At 44.1% G+C, this 20,665-nt stretch overlaps 1 protein-coding gene across 1 annotated transcript; it reads left to right on the top strand.

Moving 5' to 3' along the window:
* The first annotated feature begins 1,551 nt into the window (after window positions 1-1,551).
* Window positions 1,552-19,768, top strand: LOC129865049 (poly(A) polymerase gamma-like). Its single transcript, XM_055937482.1, has 23 exons — window positions 1,552-1,698; window positions 2,806-2,973; window positions 3,423-3,489; window positions 3,635-3,716; window positions 3,830-3,939; window positions 4,268-4,321; window positions 4,932-5,043; window positions 8,509-8,598; window positions 9,729-9,867; window positions 10,695-10,767; window positions 10,936-11,056; window positions 11,623-11,707; window positions 11,830-11,883; window positions 12,684-12,803; window positions 14,355-14,464; window positions 14,973-15,094; window positions 15,393-15,559; window positions 16,178-16,296; window positions 16,557-16,738; window positions 17,339-17,527; window positions 18,434-18,517; window positions 18,630-18,689; window positions 18,832-19,768. Exons 1-23 carry the CDS (start codon window positions 1,682-1,684, stop codon window positions 18,937-18,939), a joined length of 2,433 nt encoding a protein of 810 aa, XP_055793457.1. The 5' UTR covers window positions 1,552-1,681; the 3' UTR covers window positions 18,940-19,768.
* Window positions 19,769-20,665: the final 897 nt, after the last annotated feature.

The raw sequence follows: 20,665 nt of genomic DNA, 5'->3' as shown, positions 1-20,665 counted from the left end.
AGTTCTCATTTACAACTGCGACCTGGCCAAGATAAAGCAAAGCAGTGCGACACAAACAACAACACAGAGTTACACATGGAATAAACAAACGTACAGTCAATAACACAATAGGAAAAAAATATATATACTGTGTGCAAATGAGGTAAGATAAGGGAGGTAAGGCAATAAATAGGCCGTAGTGGCGAAGTAATTACAATTTAGCAATTAAACACTGGAGTGATAAATGTGCAGAAGATGAATGTGCAAGTAGAGATACTGGGGTGCAAAGGAGCAAAAAATAAATAAATAAATAACAATTTGGGGATGAGGTAGTTGAATGGGCTATGTACAGATGCAGTGATCTGTGAGCTAAGGTGTGTACCTCTGTGGGTTTAAAACCATACATAATTGATTTGAACCCCAACTGCCTAGGTAAGCAAGTGTAAAGCACATCATGTTGCTAGTTTAGCCAATACCATTTCCCCCTGATTCAGCTCATACCAAGACTTGAACCGAGAATCTCTGCCCACCCAAACACACTTGACTTTTCTCTTGAAGCATTCCAACCCATCAAGCTATTGAAAAAGGCTTTCCTCAACAGCACAAGGGGCGACACTTCAGGCTGAGCAGTGAGTTTTACAGCTCCCCATCTGATACACTGGCTATGACCTACCCCAGGAGGATTCACTTTATTACACCAGTGGCTAATAACAAGTTTGCCTATGGTCTGGGAGACCTAAGGTGAATTGCTCTGTCAGAAGAGGGAAGGTGTCTGTGAGGCCTTGTGGTTGAACCCCACTAAATGGTCATGTAGCTGGAGAATAAAAAAATAAAAGAGAATATTTAACTAGACAAGCCAGTTAAGAACAAATTCTTATTGACAATGACGGCCTAGACACAGTGGGTTAACTGCCTTGTTCAGAACGACTGATTTTTACCTTGTTAGCTCTGGGATTTGATCTAGCAACCTTTCGGTTACTGGCCCAACGCTCTAACCACTTACATACATTTTACAGTATTCTCTCTCTTAAGAAATATCCTTGCTTACATAGCCCCAAGTGCAGTGAGAATGTTTCCCCAACACCATGTAAGACCACTGGACGTGATCCCATCGCTGCCACTAGATGCAACCTATGCCACAAAAAGGGAAGACGCAGTACAATGCTCACAAACGCTAGGTGTTACAGTCTTTGAAAATACAGTCTTTGTCATTACAGTCATTTCAAATACTGTAGTATGCTCACAAACTTAATGAAGACCAGGTCCCATGCCATCCTCATACACTGCAGTAGCATGGCATCATACACTTTATTATAACAAAATAATGTCATTTGACACATTTGTTTACATGGCTTTTTCAAATTGTTCCCTCAAAAACTCACTGGATTATTGATGAACAAATTCTATACTCATACGGTGGGTACTGAGTATAACTATCGTATACATCATGTTATTTTGGAAAATCAAAGTAAGTACACAACAACAACAAAAAAGTCCACTGTGGATGTTTATGGATTTATGGCCGGAAATGACGACAGAATCTCACTGTGCAAAGCTTGTCGGGATACAGAGACGGCTTGAGCGCCATATTGGAGTGTAACTAACTAGCTATTGTTATAAATAGGGTCGGGGCTGCTGCTGGCTGAGTTTACATGTTTTCTACAAGTTTGTTCTAAGGAAAAGAGAAAGTTATCGGTGGGTCATGAAAGAAATGTCAGCGTAAGTTGCACACATGCTAAAGACGTTGTAATGTTGTTCACTCTTCAACATGTGTGTTGTTGTAGAAATATGATAGAATATCTAACGTTAGCTAGCTAGGCTAACACTGCTAGCGAACGGCTATCATCACAACAATGCGAGGCTGAGGGAGTTAGCGTAGCTAACAAAGGCCTAGCTATTTGGTACATCTTAACTTTGCTAACTTGCTACTCGACATCATATATATTTCTAAAGTAGCTTGGTGGCTCGATGTGTTTTTATATGTCGTTGTTTGTATTTCATTGTAGCTAGCTAACGTTATCTAACTAATTGTTGATTAACGGTATTTTGTTTATAATCAGCGCTAGTTAACGTTAGCTAGCTAACTTGTTAGCTAACGACGTTAACGTTATAGCCTTTGAGTTCCTGTTTATAGCTAGATGATCATATAGATGTATGGTCGTTAACGTGTGCTAGCTACCCGACTTAATAGCCAACATTGTTGCTAACTAACTTGCTTACACATGCGCTAACATTAGCTGGTTGGCTTATTTTGTTGTAAACATCCCTGTCTGTGTAGTGACCAATAACAGGTCATTTGGAGCTGACGCCGGCGTCATGTTCGTTCCCTCGTTAGTTCCCTATTTGTGCTTAATCTATCCAGACCAACTCAATGAATCGGAAATGAATGAAGCACCATCAAAGTAACTTTAAGTTAGTCCACGGTTTGTGTGTTTGATTTTCACCCAGTGAGTGCGCTAAACGTAGGATGGCTCTTCAAATGCAAATATTGTTTATGGAATGTAGCGCGCTATAGAGTAAATGGGTGGCTTGCGGAGGGGGGAACACATTGATTGCTAACGTTTAGGTAGCTACGTGATAACTAATAAACATAATGCTCAAGAAGAAGTATTGACCTCAGGTGAATCAATGTAGTCAGGGCTGAATTCCACAAAACCTGGTCTGCTCAACTCCGTTGGTGGAGTTCATCAGGAACTTCCTTCCCTGTTGCGTTTAGTTGGCTAGACTGAAGTATATGTACTGCAAACAACTTTGAACAATTCAACAGGATATCTATCATATATATATATAACATACTCTTCCTCCTCTCTGTGTTGACTTGTACAGGAACCGTAACAGTATGCATGGCGGGCAGCAGCCTCAGAAACACTATGGCATTACCTCGTCCATTAGCATGGCCTTCCCCAGGGAGGTGGACCATCAGTACACACACAAGCTCAGCGAGGCCATGAAACCCTTTGGGGTGTTCGAGGATGAGGACGAACTCAACCACAGGTGAGATGGCGTTCTCATGAAATATAGGAAAAGATGCCTCCACACGGATGAATACTCCCATAGGTTATTTGTATCTTTTATTGTGCAATGTTTCCACTCGGAGGTCTTTGTCAGACTTAACTCACGCCTGGACCCGTATTCAAAAAAATGACTCAGAGGAAGTGTGCTGATCTAGGATCAAGTCCTCCCCTCTCCGTATAATCTTATTCATTAAGTTCTAAAACATAAAACTGATCCTGTATCAGCCGCACTCGTGCTCTGAGACTTTCAGTGAATACAGACGCTGGTTGAAGTTGAGTGGTATTTGTTCGTTTAGATGCCCTTTGTTTTGCTTAGATGTTTTCCAGGTTAAAGAGTTGTAGGTTACGTTCTTTTCATATGTGTGTTCGGGACATGCTGGGTTTCGTAGTGGACAGGTGAATTGATTGCCGTCATGCTACTTCCCACAGACTCGCAGTTCTTGGGAAGTTGAATTCATTTGTCAAGGAATGGATTGCCGAGATCAGTGAAACGAAGGTAGGTTCTTTGAAGAACAACGATGACTGAACTGTGTGCATCAGTGGTTGCTTTACAGACAGCAAATCATTCCTACTCTGCTATGATATCAATGGGAGAATGATGTGGAAGCATGCTGAGTGATATTGACGTTAATTCCCCTCAGAACCTCCCACCATCGGCGATAACCAATGTGGGGGGAAAGATCTTCACCTTTGGGTCTTACCGGCTTGGAGTTCACACTAAAGGTAATGTCCTATCCTGACTCTTAAAGAGAACACGTGTGTGTGTGTGTCTGCATGAGACACCTGTTGTGTGCTGTCAAAGGTATAGTTAAGTTTTGTGCATGTTTGTGTTGCAGGGGCGGATATTGATGCCTTGTGTGTATCGCCGCGACACGTGGAGAGGACAGACTTCTTCGACTCATTCTTTGCAAAGCTCAAACTGCACGAAGAGATCAAAGACCTACGGGTGAGGTTTAAAAAAAATATACAATAATAAATTCTCAGGATAAAATTCGTATAGTTTAAAAAAAAAACAAGGAATCTCATATTTTATTGAATAGAGTGCGAGAGGATGACAGTGTAGGAAAAATTAAGAGCGATTGTGTCAAAAGGCATTGTAAACTACACCGGATTGTAACCTACATTCACACTGTAAATGTGCTGGAGGCTGAGGCATGACCACTAAAAGTCCACAAGATATTTTCTTCATGTATATTATAGCTATCTGTGTGTTCTGCTGTACCTTTGACTTGGCCTGTCAAATTGCTTTAAACACGATGCACTTCTTCTTTCAGGCGGTGGAGGATGCCTTTGTACCTGTGATCAAATTCAAGTTTGACGGCATCGAGGTAAAGGGGTTTTGGATGTACAAATGGTGTCTAATTTCAACACTCTGTGAGATAGGTACACCATCAGAGTGGATTTTCACCAACCCAAATCTTTAACGATGGAGCGAACACATTCATTCTACATTCACATCCAACACATTGCCGTTCATATTGAACAGAACCCAGGTCAGGCTGTAGATCAACCTCAACACAGTCTTGAAGTGAAGAACAGACCCTGGAAATGAGAGGTTTATGATACGCTTAGTCAGAAACGAGCTGCCGGACCCAAGATTGCGTGATTTTTTTTTGCATATTTGAACAGAAAGCATAGGTAGCTATAGTATACTATTGGCAGAAACATGGTTATAACATAATCACTATTTAATCACCCAAAATCACAATATCCTGTAGTAGATACAGACTATAAGTAGTATTGGACTCCAACGTTTTAGAATTCACAAGCCGCCAATAGGAGTACTGATCTAGGATCATGTTTGGCTTTTTATTTTTTTGTCCTACTGAATTAGTGGGTGTTCCCACCTGATCCTAGATCTGTACTTCTATTCAGAGACGTTGTGAAATTGAGCCCAGTGTAATTAAAGTGTACCTGCTCTGTCTTGTTGCCGGGCAGATTGACCTGCTGTTTGCGCGGCTGGCTCTGCAGTCCATCCCAGATAACCTGGATCTGAGAGGAGACTCCCACCTGAGGAACCTGGACATCCGCTGCATCCGCAGCCTCAATGGTACTAATGCTCTCTTCCTGTGGTACTAATGCTCTCTTCCTGTGGTACTAATGCTCTCTTCCTGTGGTACTAATGCTCTCTTCCTGTGGTACTAATGCTCTCTTCCTGTGGTACTAATGCTCTCTTCCTGTGGTACTAATGCTCTCTTCCTGTGGTACTAATGCTCTCTTCCTGTGGTACTAATGCGCTCTCTTCCTGTGGTACTAATGCGCTCTCTTCCTGTGGTACTAATGCGCTCTCTTCCTGTGGTACTAATGCGCTCTCTTCCTGTGGTACTAATGCGCTCTCTTCCTGTGGTACTAATGCGCTCTCTTCCTGTGGTACTAGTAGTAATAATAATACATGACATTTAGCAGATGCTTTTATCCAAAGCAACTTATGCAAGCATATGTTTTACACAGGAATTGTACCCACAACCCTTGGCGTTCAAGCACTATTCTCTACCTACTAAGCCACACAGGACTAGTACATAGTGTTCAAAACGAAAATGCTATTGCAACCTCTTTGCAATGAGGAATTGAGACCAAAAGCTCAAGAGAAGTTTCAGGTGTTTAATACCAAGGATGCCATGTGGCTATGGAACCCTGACCTGTTCACCGGACGTGCTACCTGTCCCAGACCTGCTGTTATCAGCTCTCTAGAGACAGCAGGAGCGGTAGAGATACTCTTAATGATCGGCTATGAAAAGCCAACTGACATTTACTCCTGAGGTGCTGACCTGTTGCACCCTCGACAACTACTGTGATTATTATTATTTGACCATGCTGGGCATTTATGAACATTTGAACATCTTGGCCATGTTCTGTTATAATCTCCACCCGGCACAGCCAGAAGAGGACTGGCCACCCCTCATAGCCTGGTTCCTCTCTAGGTTTCTTCCTAGGTTTTGGCCTATCTAGGGAGTTTTTCCTAGCCACCGTGCTTCTACACCTGCTTTGCTTGCTGTTTGGGGCTTTAGGCTAGGTTTCTGTACAGCACTTTGAGATATCAGCTGATGTAAGAAGGGCTATGTTTTATTTTTTTATTTTACCTTTATTTAACTAGGCAAGTCAGTTAAGAACAAATTCTTATTTTCAATGACGGCCTAGGAACAGTGGGTTAACTGCCTGTTCAGGGGCAGAACGACAGATTTGTACCTTGTCAGCTCGGGGATTTGAACTTGCAACCTTTCGGTTACTAGTCCAACGCTCTAACCACTAGGCTACCCTGCCGCCCATATAAATACATTTGATTTGATCAGCTGAGTACATACAATTAGAAAGTTCACAAAACATCTTACTCTTCCCTGCTTGTAGGTGTCACTTCCCCAGCTATACATTCTGTAGTCCCAGTGAGTTCCCCTCCTTTCTCCTGTGGAATGTCCACGGTCGTCTCTTTGTTTGGCCAGATAGTCAGAATCTCACCACGTCCATCTTCATTTTCCTGTGCCTGACCCTGCTCTCTGATCATAGGCAATTTCCTCTTATCTCATTAGGTCAACCTTTCTAAATGAGCATACACACAGTTTCATGTCCTGAACTCCATTAATACTCCCAGTAATCATTCACTAAACAGGATACACACTACAGTTTAACTTGAAACATGTTACATTTTAATATAATCCATCAATAGTAATATACTGAACAAAAATACACATTCTTATTTACAATGACGGCCTACCAGTTTGGGGTCACTTGGAAATGTCCTTTTGTCCATTTAAAATAACATCAAATTGATCAGAAATACAGTGTGGACATTGTTAATGTTGTAAATGACTATTGTAGCTGGAAACGGCAGATTTTTATTTATTAATGGAATATCTACATAGACGTACAGAGGCCCATTATCAGCAACCATCACTCCTGTGTTCCAATGGCACATTGTGTTAACTAATCCAAGTTTATCATTTTAAAAGCCTAATTGAGGATTAGAAAACCCTTTTGCAATTATGTTAGCACAGCTGAAAACTGTTGTTCTGACTCAAGAAGCAATGAAACTGTCCTTCTTTAGACTAGTTGAGTATCTGGAGCATCAGCATTTGTGGGTTCGATTACAGGCTCAAAATGGCCAGAAACAACAAACTTTCTTCTGAAACTCGTCAGTCTATTCTTGTCTGAGAAATGAAGGCTATTCCATGTGAGAAATTGCCCCAAAAAAACTGAAGATCTCCTACAACACTGTGTACTACTCCCTTCACAGAACAGAGCAAACTGTCTCTAACCAGAATAGAAATAGGAGTGTCTAGTTTGAGAAACAGACGCCTCACATGTCCTCAACTGGCAGCTTCTTTAAATAGTACCCACAAAACACCAGTCTCAACCTCAAAGGTGAAGAGGCGACTCCGGGATGCTGGCCTTCTAGGCAGAGATGGCTTTTTTCTTTGCATCCCGGAGTCGCCTCTTCACTGTTGAGGTCGAGACTGGTGTTTTGCAGGTACTATTTAATGAAGCTCCCAGTTGAGGACTTGTGAGGCGTTTTGATGTTGTTTTAATGGACCAAACGTTTGCTTTTTAAAAAACAAGGACATTTCGAGGTGACCCCAAATTTTAGAACGGTAGTGTATATATGACAAAACACACATCACGACAAGAGACAACACTACATAAAGAGATACCTTAGACATCAACATAGCATGTCAACAACAACATAGCAAGGCAGCAACACATGACAACACAACATGGTAGCAACATGACAGCACCATGGTAGCAGCACAACATGGTACAAAATTTTTGTGCACAGACACCACAAAGGGCAAGAAGGTAGAGAGAACAATACATCACACAAAGCAGCCACAACTGTCAGTAAAAGTCCATGATTGAGTCTTTTGAATTAAGAGATTGAGATAAAACTGTCCAGTTTGAGTGGTTTTTGCAGCTCGTTCCAGTCACTAGCTGCAGTGAACTGAAAATATGTGTGCTTTTGTGACCTTTATCAGAATGTGACTGGCAGAACGGGTGTTGTATGTGGAGGATGAGGGCTGCAGTAGATATCTCAGATAGGGGGGGTGAGGCCTAAGAGGGTATGAATACTTTCTGAAGGCACTGTACATAGGAATATTACATGGTACTACTTAGAACATAGTACTGTACTAGTATGTAGTAATACATGGTACTACCTAGAACATAGTACTGTACTAGTATGTAGTAATAAATGGTACTACTTAGTACTAGGACATAGTAATACATTGTACTACATAGAACCCAGTATTAATACACGGTACTACATAGAACCTAGTACATGGTACCACATTGAACCTAGTATGTAGTAATATTTGGTACTACATAGAACCTAGTACTAGTACATAGTAATATATGGTACTATGTACATGGTACCCATATCTGTAGTCATGTTAAACTCTGTTACCCAACTACAGCACCAGCTTTGGAATGACATCAGTGTGGAACTAACATCCCTCCCTTTACTCTTGTTGTGAGCAATTAGACTTTTCTGAGACACAGGATTTCTTCTCTCTCCTCTTTCCTCCAGGCTGCAGAGTGACAGATGAGATCCTGTACTTGGTACCAAACAAGGAGAACTTCAGACTAACCCTGAGGGCCATCAAGCTGTGGGCCAAACGTGAGTCAGCACCTAGAATAGAATGTCATATATTTGTCATTAATATCTACCATTTAATCATTTAGGATATTGAGGTCATTTAATTTTATACCATTTAATATTATAGGCTGTAATGTTTGATATTCAGCAAGACGCTTTTATCCAACGTAACTTAAAGTAATGGGTTCAAACATTTTACGTATGGGTGGTCCTGAAAATCGAACCCACTACCCTAGCATTGCAAGTGCATACCACCCTGCATCCCACTGCTGGCTTGCCTCTGAAGCTAAGCAGGGTTGGTCCCTGGATGGGAGACCAGAAGCTGCTGGATGTGGTGTCGGAGAGCCAGTAGGGGGAACTCTTCCCTCTGGTCTAAGAAGATACCAGGGCAGTGAAGGGGACATTGCCCTGTGTAGGGTGCCATCTTTTGGATGGGACGTTAAATAGGTGCCCTGACTCTCTGTGGTCACTAAAACTCCCATGGCACTAATCGTAAGAGTAGGGGGTGTTGACCCCGGGGGTCATGGCTAAATTCCCAACCTGGCTGCATTTCCATCATGGCCACCTAATCATCCACCTCATTCCTAATTGGCATGTAATCACTCCTCACCTCTCCACTGATGGCATCACTGAGGTGGGTGCTACACATTGGTGGTGGATGAGGTGAGTTTCCCCCTTACTATGTAAAGAGCTGTGACTACATGGGCTGATTTAGAAAGTCACTATATACATCTATTATAACCAGCTGAGTTACAGAGGACCACTATTGCAGACAGTTGACCCTGTAACTGTACCTAACCGGATACAGCACTCTACTGGAGGTGGCTGTGTGACCGGGGATGTGTTCATTAAGGCACACGTAACATTTCTAGATATATTTTAAGACTGGGAAACTAAATTGAGCTTTTTTTTAAATTGGACAAGTAGTTCAGATTGTAGAACTTCCCCCTTTTCTGACTGGTCTTTTCTGTTTTGAACCTACTGAATATGACCCATTTTGTTAACACATTTTATGCACACGTGAATGTTAGTTGCTTTGCACTAAAGCATCTGTGAAATGGCATATCTGATTACCCCTCTGCCCCCCCCCCCCTCCCTGCCCCCCCCCCCCCCCCCCCCCTCCCTGTCCCCCCCACCTCCCTGTGCCCCAGGCCGTGGAATCTACTCCAACATGTTGGGCTTCCTGGGTGGAGTCTCCTGGGCCATGCTGGTAGCCAGGACCTGCCAGCTCTACCCCAACGCTGTGGCAGCCACTCTCGTACACAAGTTCTTCCTCGTCTTCTCCAAATGGTACACAAGGAGCCCCATACCCTCGCTTTACATTCCATATCCAGTACTCATCCAGGATTGTGCCTTTTTTTTAAATCACAATGTATAAGGGAGACCTGACTCTAGATCAGCTCTTATCTGAGGCACTGTGTGAGTATGGGCCCTGATTAGTTTAAATGGGTTTGATATGGGCCCTGATTAGTTTAAACGGGTTTGATATGGGCCCTGATTAGTTTAAATGGGTTTGATATATGCCCTGATTGGTTTAAATGGGTGATGATGATGATGATTATATGAGCCCTGATTAGTTTAAATGGGTTTGATATGGGCCCTGATTTAGTTTAAATGGGTGATGATATGGGCCCTGATTTAGTTTAAATGGGTGATGATGATGATTATATGGGCCCTGATTTAGTTTAAATGGGTGTGATTATATGGGCCCTGATTAGTTTAAATGGGTGATGATGATATGGGCCCTGATTAGTTTAAATGGATGATGATTATATGGGCCCTGATTAGTTTAAATGGGTGATGATGATATGGGCCCTGATTAGTTTAAATGGGTTTGATATGGGCCCTGATTTAGTTTAAATGGGTGATGATATGGGTCCTGATTAGTTTAAATGGGTGATGATGATATGGGCCCTGATTAGTTTAAATGGGTGATGATGATATGGGCCCTGATTAGTTTAAATGGGTGATGATGATATGGGCCCTGATTAGTTTAAATGGGTGATGATTATATGGGTAGCCTGTATAGTGGATGACCCGCTATGATAAATAAATATTGTTGCTTTTAAATCTCCATTGTTTTGAAAGGCTATCAATTCCCTCAATCTGTTCTGTAGGGAATGGCCGAATCCTGTGCTTTTGAAACAGCCTGAAGACAGCAATCTGAATCTGCCTGTTTGGGATCCACGAGTAGGTGTCTGCTGTTGAGTGTGTGTTCGAGATGCACAAATTCCACAAGAAATATATGGGATGAACAAAACAAATTAATAAAATGCTTATTTTGAAGATGCTGTGTGTGTCTGTGGGGAATAAATCTGCTCTTGCCCTGTGCCAACTCTGCTCTCTACCCGTTTCCAGGTTAACCCGTCAGACAGGTACCACCTGATGCCCATCATCACGCCAGCCTACCCCCAGCAGAACTCCACCTACAACGTCTCCACTTCCACACGCACCATCATGAGCGAGGAGTTCAAATACGGTGGGTACCTAACTCCTGACCCTAACCTGGCTGATCTAGGATCAGGTCCCACCCCCCCGTCCATATTATCATGTTCATTATGAGCTAAAAGGCTAAACTGATCCTAGATCAGGCCACCAATACATAAATACGTAGGCAGGTGTGACTGCGAGTCGCTTTGGATAATAAATGTGTCTGCTAAATGGCAAAAAATAAATCAATATTTCTCCCTATGTTTACAGCAGGATTAATCTCTAAAAGCTTTTTACATATTATTACGCCATGTAGTGAGGAGGTATCTTTATGAGAGGAGACCCTAACCAACCTAGAGAATTCTCCACCCCCACTTAAACAGAGACTCTCTCAGGAAAGCAATGGCCAAATGTCCCCTCCACTTCTGAAATCCGGAAGATGTGAAGTCATGATTTGTCCAAATGATCTGTGGGGGGTGGGGGGGAATCTGGGCAGCGGGAATAAAGTTCCTCGTTAATCGTTGCATCCCACATTCTGTTGACGGATGCTATGATACCGTCCTATGTTACATGCGTCTGTACACAAGAGATGACTAAATGTCTGACATCCAACAGGTCTCAGTGTCACAGATGACATCCTTCAGGGGAAAACCGACTGGTCCAAACTGTTCCATCCGCCCAACTTTTTCCTGAAGTACAAGTACGTATTTATATATTTCAATGTTTATTTCCCTGTTTTTTTTGTGTTTTTTTTGCATTTTAAATGTTGAAATAGTTGAACGGTGTTTATTTGCATGCCAATTTATGTTTTGTCTTTAACAGGCATTATATTGTTCTGACTGCCAGTGCATCCACAGAAGAAAACCAATTAGAATGGTAAGTGTTTTACATGGGAATGTGGTGCTCCTAAGGGCCTATAAGATCTGTTTGGCGTCTTACCCTAGGCAAACGAGTCAAACCGGTAAACGCCAGGCTTTTCTATTATATTGACAAGATAGTCGAGTGACCGCTCTAACAATGGAAATACGTGTCCTCAAAGATGGAAGGCAGGCGGGAGTAGGCGAAATCAGGTGTGACTCTTCTAGCTCATTGTCCAAATCCCTGAGCGGGTTCCTTCCTCACCAGCAACTGAGTTAGGAAGGATGTCTCTATCTTTGTAGTGACAGAATGTTTTAATACACCATCCAAAGTATAATAACTTCACCATTCTCAAATGGATATTCAATGTCTGCTTTTTTTTTTTTAAACGATTTACCAGTAGGTGCCCTTTGCGAGGCATTGGAAAACCTCGCTTATTTTAATTTCTTCATTCATTTGTAAACTTTTTTTTTTTTAAGCTTCATTCCACTTTGACATTATGGGTATTGTGTGTAGGTCAGTTGCACAAAATATCAATTCAAGCCATTTTAAATTCAGGCTGTAACACAATAAAATTTGGAAAAATTCAAGGAGTGTGAACACTTTCTGAAGGCATAATATTGACAAATAGCCGTTCACAACATTTTCAGAAATTTAAACAGTGCTTTGTACAAGATTCCAAATTCTCGTCATGAATGGATAAATGGAATGCTCAAAGGCTCTAACAAGGCGTCCATTCTAAAAGGTGTCCCAACTCTAAAGATATGTCTCTGACCCCAGTAATGTTATGAACCTCCTGTCTGTTCCTCTCCCTCTAGGATCGGTCTGGTGGAGTCTAAGATCCGTGTCCTGGTGGGGAACCTGGAGAGGAACGAGTACATCACCCTGGCACACGTCAACCCCACATCCTTCCCCGGGAACAAGGAGAGCTGTAGCGAGTGAGTCTCTACACTCCACACCTTTTGAAGTTTGAAGGCACCAGAAATATTGGAGTTGTGTTCATTAGGGCACAAGACGGAAACCTTTTATTTTATTTTTTTACTTTTGTGCACTGAGCGAGTTTATTTTGCATGGCCTTGTGCCCCGCATAGGTGGAGATTTCACTTAAAGGAATACTCTGAGGTTTTGGCACTGAGGCCCTTTATCTACTTCCGCAGAGACCGATGAACTCGTGAATATCATTTTGCGTGCCGTTTGAAGGAAGTTGCTAATTAGCGCTAGCGCAATCGCTAACTAGAATTAGCACAATGACTGGAAGGCTGTGGGTATATGCTTCATTCCGCTAATGCTAGTTAGCATTTTTTACATTTACATTTGAGTCATTTAGAAAACACTTATCTGTAGCGACTTAGTTATTGGATCGATCTTAAGGTAGCTAGGTGAGACAACCACGTCATAGTAACTACATTTTACATCAAAGTAGCGACAAGCAAAGTCGGTGCTAGTAGGGGAAGAGAAGTGCTAGTGGGAAGAATTCATGGTTGTTTGTCTTTTAGTGAGGCACCCCGCAGGACCAACTGATTGTTTTTTAGTGAGGCACCCCGCAGGACGAACTGATTGTTTTTTAGTGAAGCACCCCGCAGGACCAACTGATTGTTTTTTAGTGAGGCACCCCGCAGGACGAACTGATTGTTTTTTAGTGAGGCACCACGCAGGACCAACTGATTGTTTTTTAGTGAGGCACCCCGCCGGACCAACTGATTGTTTTTTAGTGAGGCACCCCGCAGGACCAACTGATTGTTTTTTAGTGAGGCACCACGCAGGACCAACTGATTGTTTTTTAGTGAGGCACCCCGCAGGACCAACTGATTGTTTTTTAGTGAGGCACCCCGCAGGACCAACTGATTGTTTTTTAGTGAGGCACCCCGCAGGACCAACTGATTGTTTTTTAGTGAGGCACCCCGCAGGACGAACTGATTGTTTTTTAGTGAGGCACCCCGCAGGACCAACTGATTGTTTTTTAGTGAGGCACCCCGCAGGACCAACTGATTGTTTTTTAGTGAGGCACCCCGCAGGACCAACTGATTGTTTTTTAGTGAGGCACCACGCAGGACCAACTGATTGTTTTTTAGTGAGGCACCCCGCAGGACCAACTGATTGTTTTTTAGTGAGGCACCCCGCAGGACCAACTGATTGTTTTTTAGTGAGGCACCACGCAGGACCAACTGATTGTTTTTTAGTGAGGCACCCCGCAGGACCAACTGATTGTTTTTTAGTGAGGCACCCCGCCGGACCAACTGATTGTTTTTTAGTGAGGCACCCCGCAGGACCAACTGATTGTTTTTTAGTGAGGCACCCCGCAGGACCAACTGATTGTTTTTTAGTCAGGCACCCCGCAGGACAAACTGACTCAAGCTGCCACCAGGGAGCACATGGAGACGATTTGGAACTTGTCTGTCTTGAATGATCAGATTTGAAACATTTTTAGATGTTTGATAAATGTCATAGATAAAATGTACCCAGCTGATATTTGTGTCGTCTTCCAAAAGGAACGAGTTTGTCTCCATGTGGTTCATTGGGATCATCTTCAAGAAAGTGGAGAACACCGAGAGCGTCAACATCGACCTGACCTACGACATCCAGTCCTTCACAGACACAGGTAATACCACACACACACACACACACACACACACACACACACACACACACACACACACACACAGGGTTAGTTCACCCAAATTTCCCTGGCACGGTTTCCACATGCTCACGTTTTAGCATTTGTGGCACAAATCCCATTCAATTCATGGGACTGATATTAGCATTTTTGGCGCATCATGTTCAAATCATCTTTAAGTGACTTCGTTGAGCTTCGCAATCAATTCTAGATACTTTTGGATGATTTGAATAAGATGTGCGAAAAATGCTAATATCAGTCCCATGACTTGAATGGGATTTGTGCCACAAATGCTAAAGCTTTAGCATGTGGAAACAGGGCTAGGGAACTAAACCAAAGCATGAATTGCTGTCAAATTGTGTCCATAGACTGCTTATATGCTAAGGAAACCAATGTGTAATTTAATAATTTGAGTGAACTATCCCTTTTACGTCTGTCAATGCTGGTAGAGGGAGCTCTAAATGACTCCATGTCCCATGACCCCTTTCTGCAGTTTACAGGCAGGCCAACAACATCACCATGCTGAAGGATGGGATGAAGATCGAAGCGACGCACGTGAAGAAGAAGCAGCTGCACCAGTACCTTCCTGTTGAGCTGGTGCAGAGGAAGAAGAGGGTAGGATGAATACTCTTCAGGCTCTAGCTCCATTTCCTTTCTGACATTCCTGGTCTCCTCCTCAACCGGATTTCAAGGGCCCTCCCCTCGGCCCTTGTTCTCAATGCGTTTTGAAAAGGGGGGCCAGGAGAGGGGATATTGAGAAAAAGCCAATGTGTAGTTTAGACATATTTATTTAAGAAATGCATTTGAACGAATCATCATCTTGTGATTGGCTTTGTACTAAGTTTTTGTTCTCTCCTTGTCCCTCTCGCCTCCTCCTTCCCACACCCATCTTTCCCCCCTCCCCTCACTACAGAGCATAGTGGAGCTGAACCGCAACTCCAACGGAGGGACTTCCAAGCGTTCCTCTCTCGATGGCAGTCAGCTGGACAGTTCCAGAGACACTGACACCGGGACTCCCTTCAGCTCTCCCACCTCCGTCTGCAAGCCGTCCAGGCCGGCCGCCTCGGACACAGACGACAGGTGGGTACTCCTCACATAGAACAGGGGAGAACCAGGGACACTTGTAGAATTAAGCAATAAGGCACAAGGTGGGTGTGGTATATGGCCAATATACCACGGCTAAGGGCTGTTCTTAAGCAAGACGCAAAGTGGAGTGCCTGGTTACAGCCCTTAGCCGTGGTATATCGGCCATATACCACAAACCCCCAAGGTGCCTTATTGCTATTATAAACTGGTTACCAACGTAATTGGAGCAGTAAAATACATGTTTTGTCATACCCGTGGTATACGGTCGGATATACCACAGCTGTCAGCCAATCAGCATTCAGGACTCGAGCCACCCAGTTTATAAAATGTTCAAGGCTACAGCAGAAGATCTGTCACATGTAGTTTATACTTGTAGCTCATCACTACTTAACATAATGGTACCATTTGACACAAAGTTTTAGGATTTTTCCCCCCAAAAATAAATTATTCCAAGATACAGATGTCAACATTCTTTCCACAATATTGACAAAATAAATTAAATGTATATTTTTATTAGTTCATGCTCCTTGTTTCAGGTCATCATAACATGTTTAACTTAATAGCGCAATGATGAATATAACGATATTCCTCTTGTTGTTCTGTGCCGTGCAGTTTGACACCCCCCAAGGTGCCAGTCTCTTTGTTTGTGGAGACCAGCTCCTCCGTGCCAGACGTCTCTCCACCCAGGACCGATCAGGAGCAGGGTTTGTCCATCCCCGTCATTGGATCAAGTGAGTGTCCAGAGTTCGTCTCTCCTCTCAGATATACATGGTCTACATACTAGTGTTGTTGAAAGTCACTGCTGTGGAAAATTGCACTTAAAGTAGTGTTGAAATGTGGTTGATTGGGTTAGTAACCGGTCTCCCTCTCAATCATTCTCTCACTCTCTCCCTCGCTCTGTTTTTTTTCCTCATTTCTATCACTCCTTTCTCTGTCTCTCTTTCTCCCTTCTCTTTCTCCTAACCTCCTCTTTCCTCCTCTCTCCCTATAGAGTCCGAGCCCTCTGCCCCAACGGGCCCAGTCGGTAGCACCATTCCTACAGTAGTGGGTAGGAGCCTGGTCTCTCTCCCTGGCAGCACCAGCTCCACAGAGCAGAACCAGAACGGAGCCAAGAGGCTCCACTCCCCTACGCTGGAGGATCAGTCCAAGAGACTGAAAGACGGTGCAGAGCCGGTGAGTTGAATTTGCTATTGTAAAATGAATACACCGACTCTCCAGAACACAGGTTACATCTAGATTACTCAGCAGAAGCTCTACATGGAAACGTATATTGCAGGCTTGCTAGAGCTCCCGTAGAAAACAATGACTCCTGTCAGTTTGAACAGAAACAATGGTAGCTGTTAACTCGAAATGACACGACGACAAGGTTCCAGTTTAACAAAGTTTACTCTACTATATGAACACACTACAAGGTAGCCATTACACTCCAGGCTCGGTCCAACAACAACTAGACTTCCTGCGCAGGCGCACTCTTGACTGAGTGATAGCCCCGTAATAACAGAAATATAGGGATACTTAAAACATGAACTTAACAGTAGCTACCGACACTCTTATTGTCTCTGTCCTTTTGTGTACAGCTGGCTGATGTCTTGACCTTCAAGGAACCCCTGTTTTACCCCCCCCCCCCCCCCCCTCCCTGTTAACGGGCTTCAAGAAAGGCACACGACAGCCCCACAATTAAGACACATGTCCTTTGTTGGTGTGAATGCCACTTTGTGATTTGACACTGAACATTCAAGTTGTGTTATTACTCATTGTGTTTTTCACCCCTAGGTGAGTCCTCCAGCAGGCAGCACCATTCCTACAGTAGTAGGCAGGAGCGTGGTACCCTGCCTGGGCTCCTCGAGAGATACAACCAGCCCGACAGAGCAGAACCAGAACGGAGCCACCGCTGCATCCAAGAGACCTCACTCCCCCACACAGGACGGACTCCCCAAGAGGATACGAGACACTGCACATCTGGTGAGGAGAGGGATGAATATGTCCAGGACTATCCTCCACGTCCAGACTAAATCCTGTCAAATGCTTCATAGACTAACAGTGAAATGCTTTCTTAAAACTTATTTTCCAACAATGCAGAGTTAAAGATCAAATATAGAATTAGTGACATGAGGAATAAATACAAAGTGGATAACAATGAGTAAAAATAACATGGATATATATATACAGGAAGTAGCTGGTAATAAAATGCTATATACAGGAAGTAGCAGGTAATAAAATGCTATATACAGGAAGTAGCAGGTAATAAAATGCTATATACAGGAAGTAGCTATGTACGTATAGGAAGAGGTAAAGTGACTAGGCAACAGGATAGATAATAGACTACTGTCTTATCTATTTCAGCGTGTGGGCCGAGTCCAGGTTCTCTCATGCATGGCTGTGTTGCTTGCCTCGGAAACGAGCATAAGGCATTTAGCTCTTCTGGTAGGCTCATGTTGCTGGGCAGCTTGCGACTGGGTTTCCCTTTGTAATCCGTGATAGTGTGCAAGCCCTGCCACATCCGACCTGCGTCAGAGCCAGCGTAGTAGGATTCAATCTTATTCCTGTATTGCTGCTTTGCCTGTTTAATGGCTTGTCGGAGGTCATAACGGGATTTCCTGTAAGCTTCCGGATTAGTGACCCACTCACTGAAAGCGGCAGCTCTAGTCTTTAGCTCAGTGTGGATGTTGCCTATAATCCATGGCTTCTGGTTGAGATATGTATGTGCGGTCACTGGGGACAAGGTCATCGATGCACTTATTAATCACCCTTTTCACTATTGTCTTACTGGAGCTGTATAAATATAAACTTTTTGAGGAAAACGTTTTTGCTCAGGTTAATGAGGTCACGATGTTGTCAGTCTCTCACTTTCTCTCACTCTCTCTCCAGCTGGTGTCCGGCGATGACCCTGCATTCAAGGAGCCGTTCCCTTTATCTAGCGACGGCCAGGAGCAAGGGGACGGGGTGAACGTCGTGAGTCTTCTTCTCTCAACCCACTGCACTCCAGAAATACACACCTCACATTATTCAGAGATTTTATGTCAGTCGATTATTGCATTTCATTTAGTTTTGTTTCTCTTAACAGGAACGTCTTGGTGGGGTAAAGGCTATGCCTATTCCAACTATCGACTCGTCAAGAACACAGGTACTGACTTTTATTAGCTGGAATGCATGAAAGCAGTCTTCAAATTAATAGTTGATTTGAAATCTCATAATGTCTGTGTGTTCATGCATGTGTGTGCACGTGTCTGCTTTTGTTTCTCTCGCCATGTGTGTCCATTCTCCAGAGACTTCCCAGTATGGAGCTGCCAGATGTGACCTCTCCCCTCCCCAGCAGTAACCACCAGCGGGTGGTGAAGAACTCCATCAGACTAGCCCTCAACAGGCACAGGTAACCCCAGGTAACGCCCCCCCTCCCCCCCCCAAACCCCTTCCTTCACAAGGCCAGGACCTACAACACTGACTAGCTCCAGACCTGAGAGATCCAAAATCAAGACTACTGTGGTAAAACCTAGTGAGGAAGCCGATTTTAACTCTCCCGCTCACCCCACCCTGTCACTGGACGATGGGCAACGGCAGTCCCTTGTTCCTCCAAAAATGTCATCTCTGTTTCTACGGTCCTTCCCAGTTGAGCCTGAAGCAGAAATGAAAAGGCTGATTTCAGATTGGGTTGGAGAAGAGTTGGATTTATTTATTTATTTTTGTAAATTTTCCCCCTCTTCCTTTACTGTGTGTAGTTGTATTTTAAATGGCCTTAACATGTCGATGCTTGCTACTACACCGGTCTGTACCATCCTAATGTTTTGACAAATGGAAACTTCTACAATAGGTGTAGTTTATTGTACATAGCTCGTCTTTAAAAAAGAAAAAAAAAGAATCACAGACGTTTAGTCTTTCCGTACAACTGTTATAGTTTTATGATCTAAAATGAAAAGAAAAAAATGTTTAAAAAATGTATTGTCAACCGCATCACAACGTGACCTTGATAGCCAATCTCAGCCTTCCCACCAAGTAGACTCAGCAACCTGGGTTGTGTTCATTTGGGCCCAACATATGAAAATATTTTGCAACAGAAACCTAAAATGAGAATTCAGAGTTCAGATGGTACCTCCCTTTTTTTTCTTCCTGTATGTTCCTAGGTTGGTTAACAGGACCTCCTGTATGTCCCCCCCCCCCCTCTAGGTTGGTTAACAGGATCTCCTGTGTGTGTCCACCCCCCCCCCCTCTAGGTTAACAGGACCTCCTGTATGCCCCCCCCCCCTCCTCTAGGTTGGTTAACAGGATCTCCTGTGTATGTCCCCCCCCCCCCCCCCCCCCCCTCTAGGTTAACTGGACCTCCTGTATGTTCCCCCCTCTAGGTTGGTTAACAGGACCTCCTGTGTATGTCCCCCCCCCCCCTCTAGGTTAACAGGACCTCCTGTATGTTCCCCCCTCCTCTAGGTTGGTTAACAGGACCTCCTGTGTATGTCCCCCCCCCCCCCCTTCTTGGTTGGTTAACAGGACCTCCTGTGTATGTCCCGCCCCCCCCCCCCCTCTCTTGGTTGGTTAACAGGACCTCCTGTGTATGTCCCCCCCCCCCCCCCCCCCTCTAGGTTAACAGGACCTCCTATATGTTCCCCCCTCCTCTAGGTTGGTTAACAGGACCTCCTGTGTATGTTCCCCCCTCCTCTAGGTTGGTTAACAGGACCTCCTGTGTATGTCCCCCCCCCCCCCCCCCTCTTGGTTGGTTAACAGGACCTCCTGTGTATGTCCCGCCCCCCCCCCCTGTCTTGGTTGGTTAACAGGACCTCCTGTGTATGTCCCCCCCCCCCCCCCCCCCCCCTTCTTGGTTAACAGGACCTCCTGTGTATGCCCCCCCCCCCCTCTAGGTTGGTTAACAGGACCTCCTGTGTATGCCCCCCCCCCTCTAGGTTGGTTAACAGGACCTCCTGTGTATGCCCCCCCCCCCCCCTCTAGGTTGGTTAACAGGACCTCCTGTGTATGTCCCCCCCCCCCCCTCTAGGTTAACATCTCTCAAGCTTAACAGCCACTAGAATAGAGAACCAACTCTCCTGGAGATCTACTGGGTATTGTAGGATTTTGCTCCAGCCCTGCACTAGATTCACACACCTGATTCAGCCA

This window comes from Salvelinus fontinalis, chromosome 1 (genome assembly GCF_029448725.1).
Source record: "Salvelinus fontinalis isolate EN_2023a chromosome 1, ASM2944872v1, whole genome shotgun sequence".
Taxonomy (NCBI): Eukaryota; Metazoa; Chordata; class Actinopteri; order Salmoniformes; family Salmonidae; genus Salvelinus; species Salvelinus fontinalis.
This window is presented reverse-complemented; position numbering and strand designations above follow the sequence as displayed.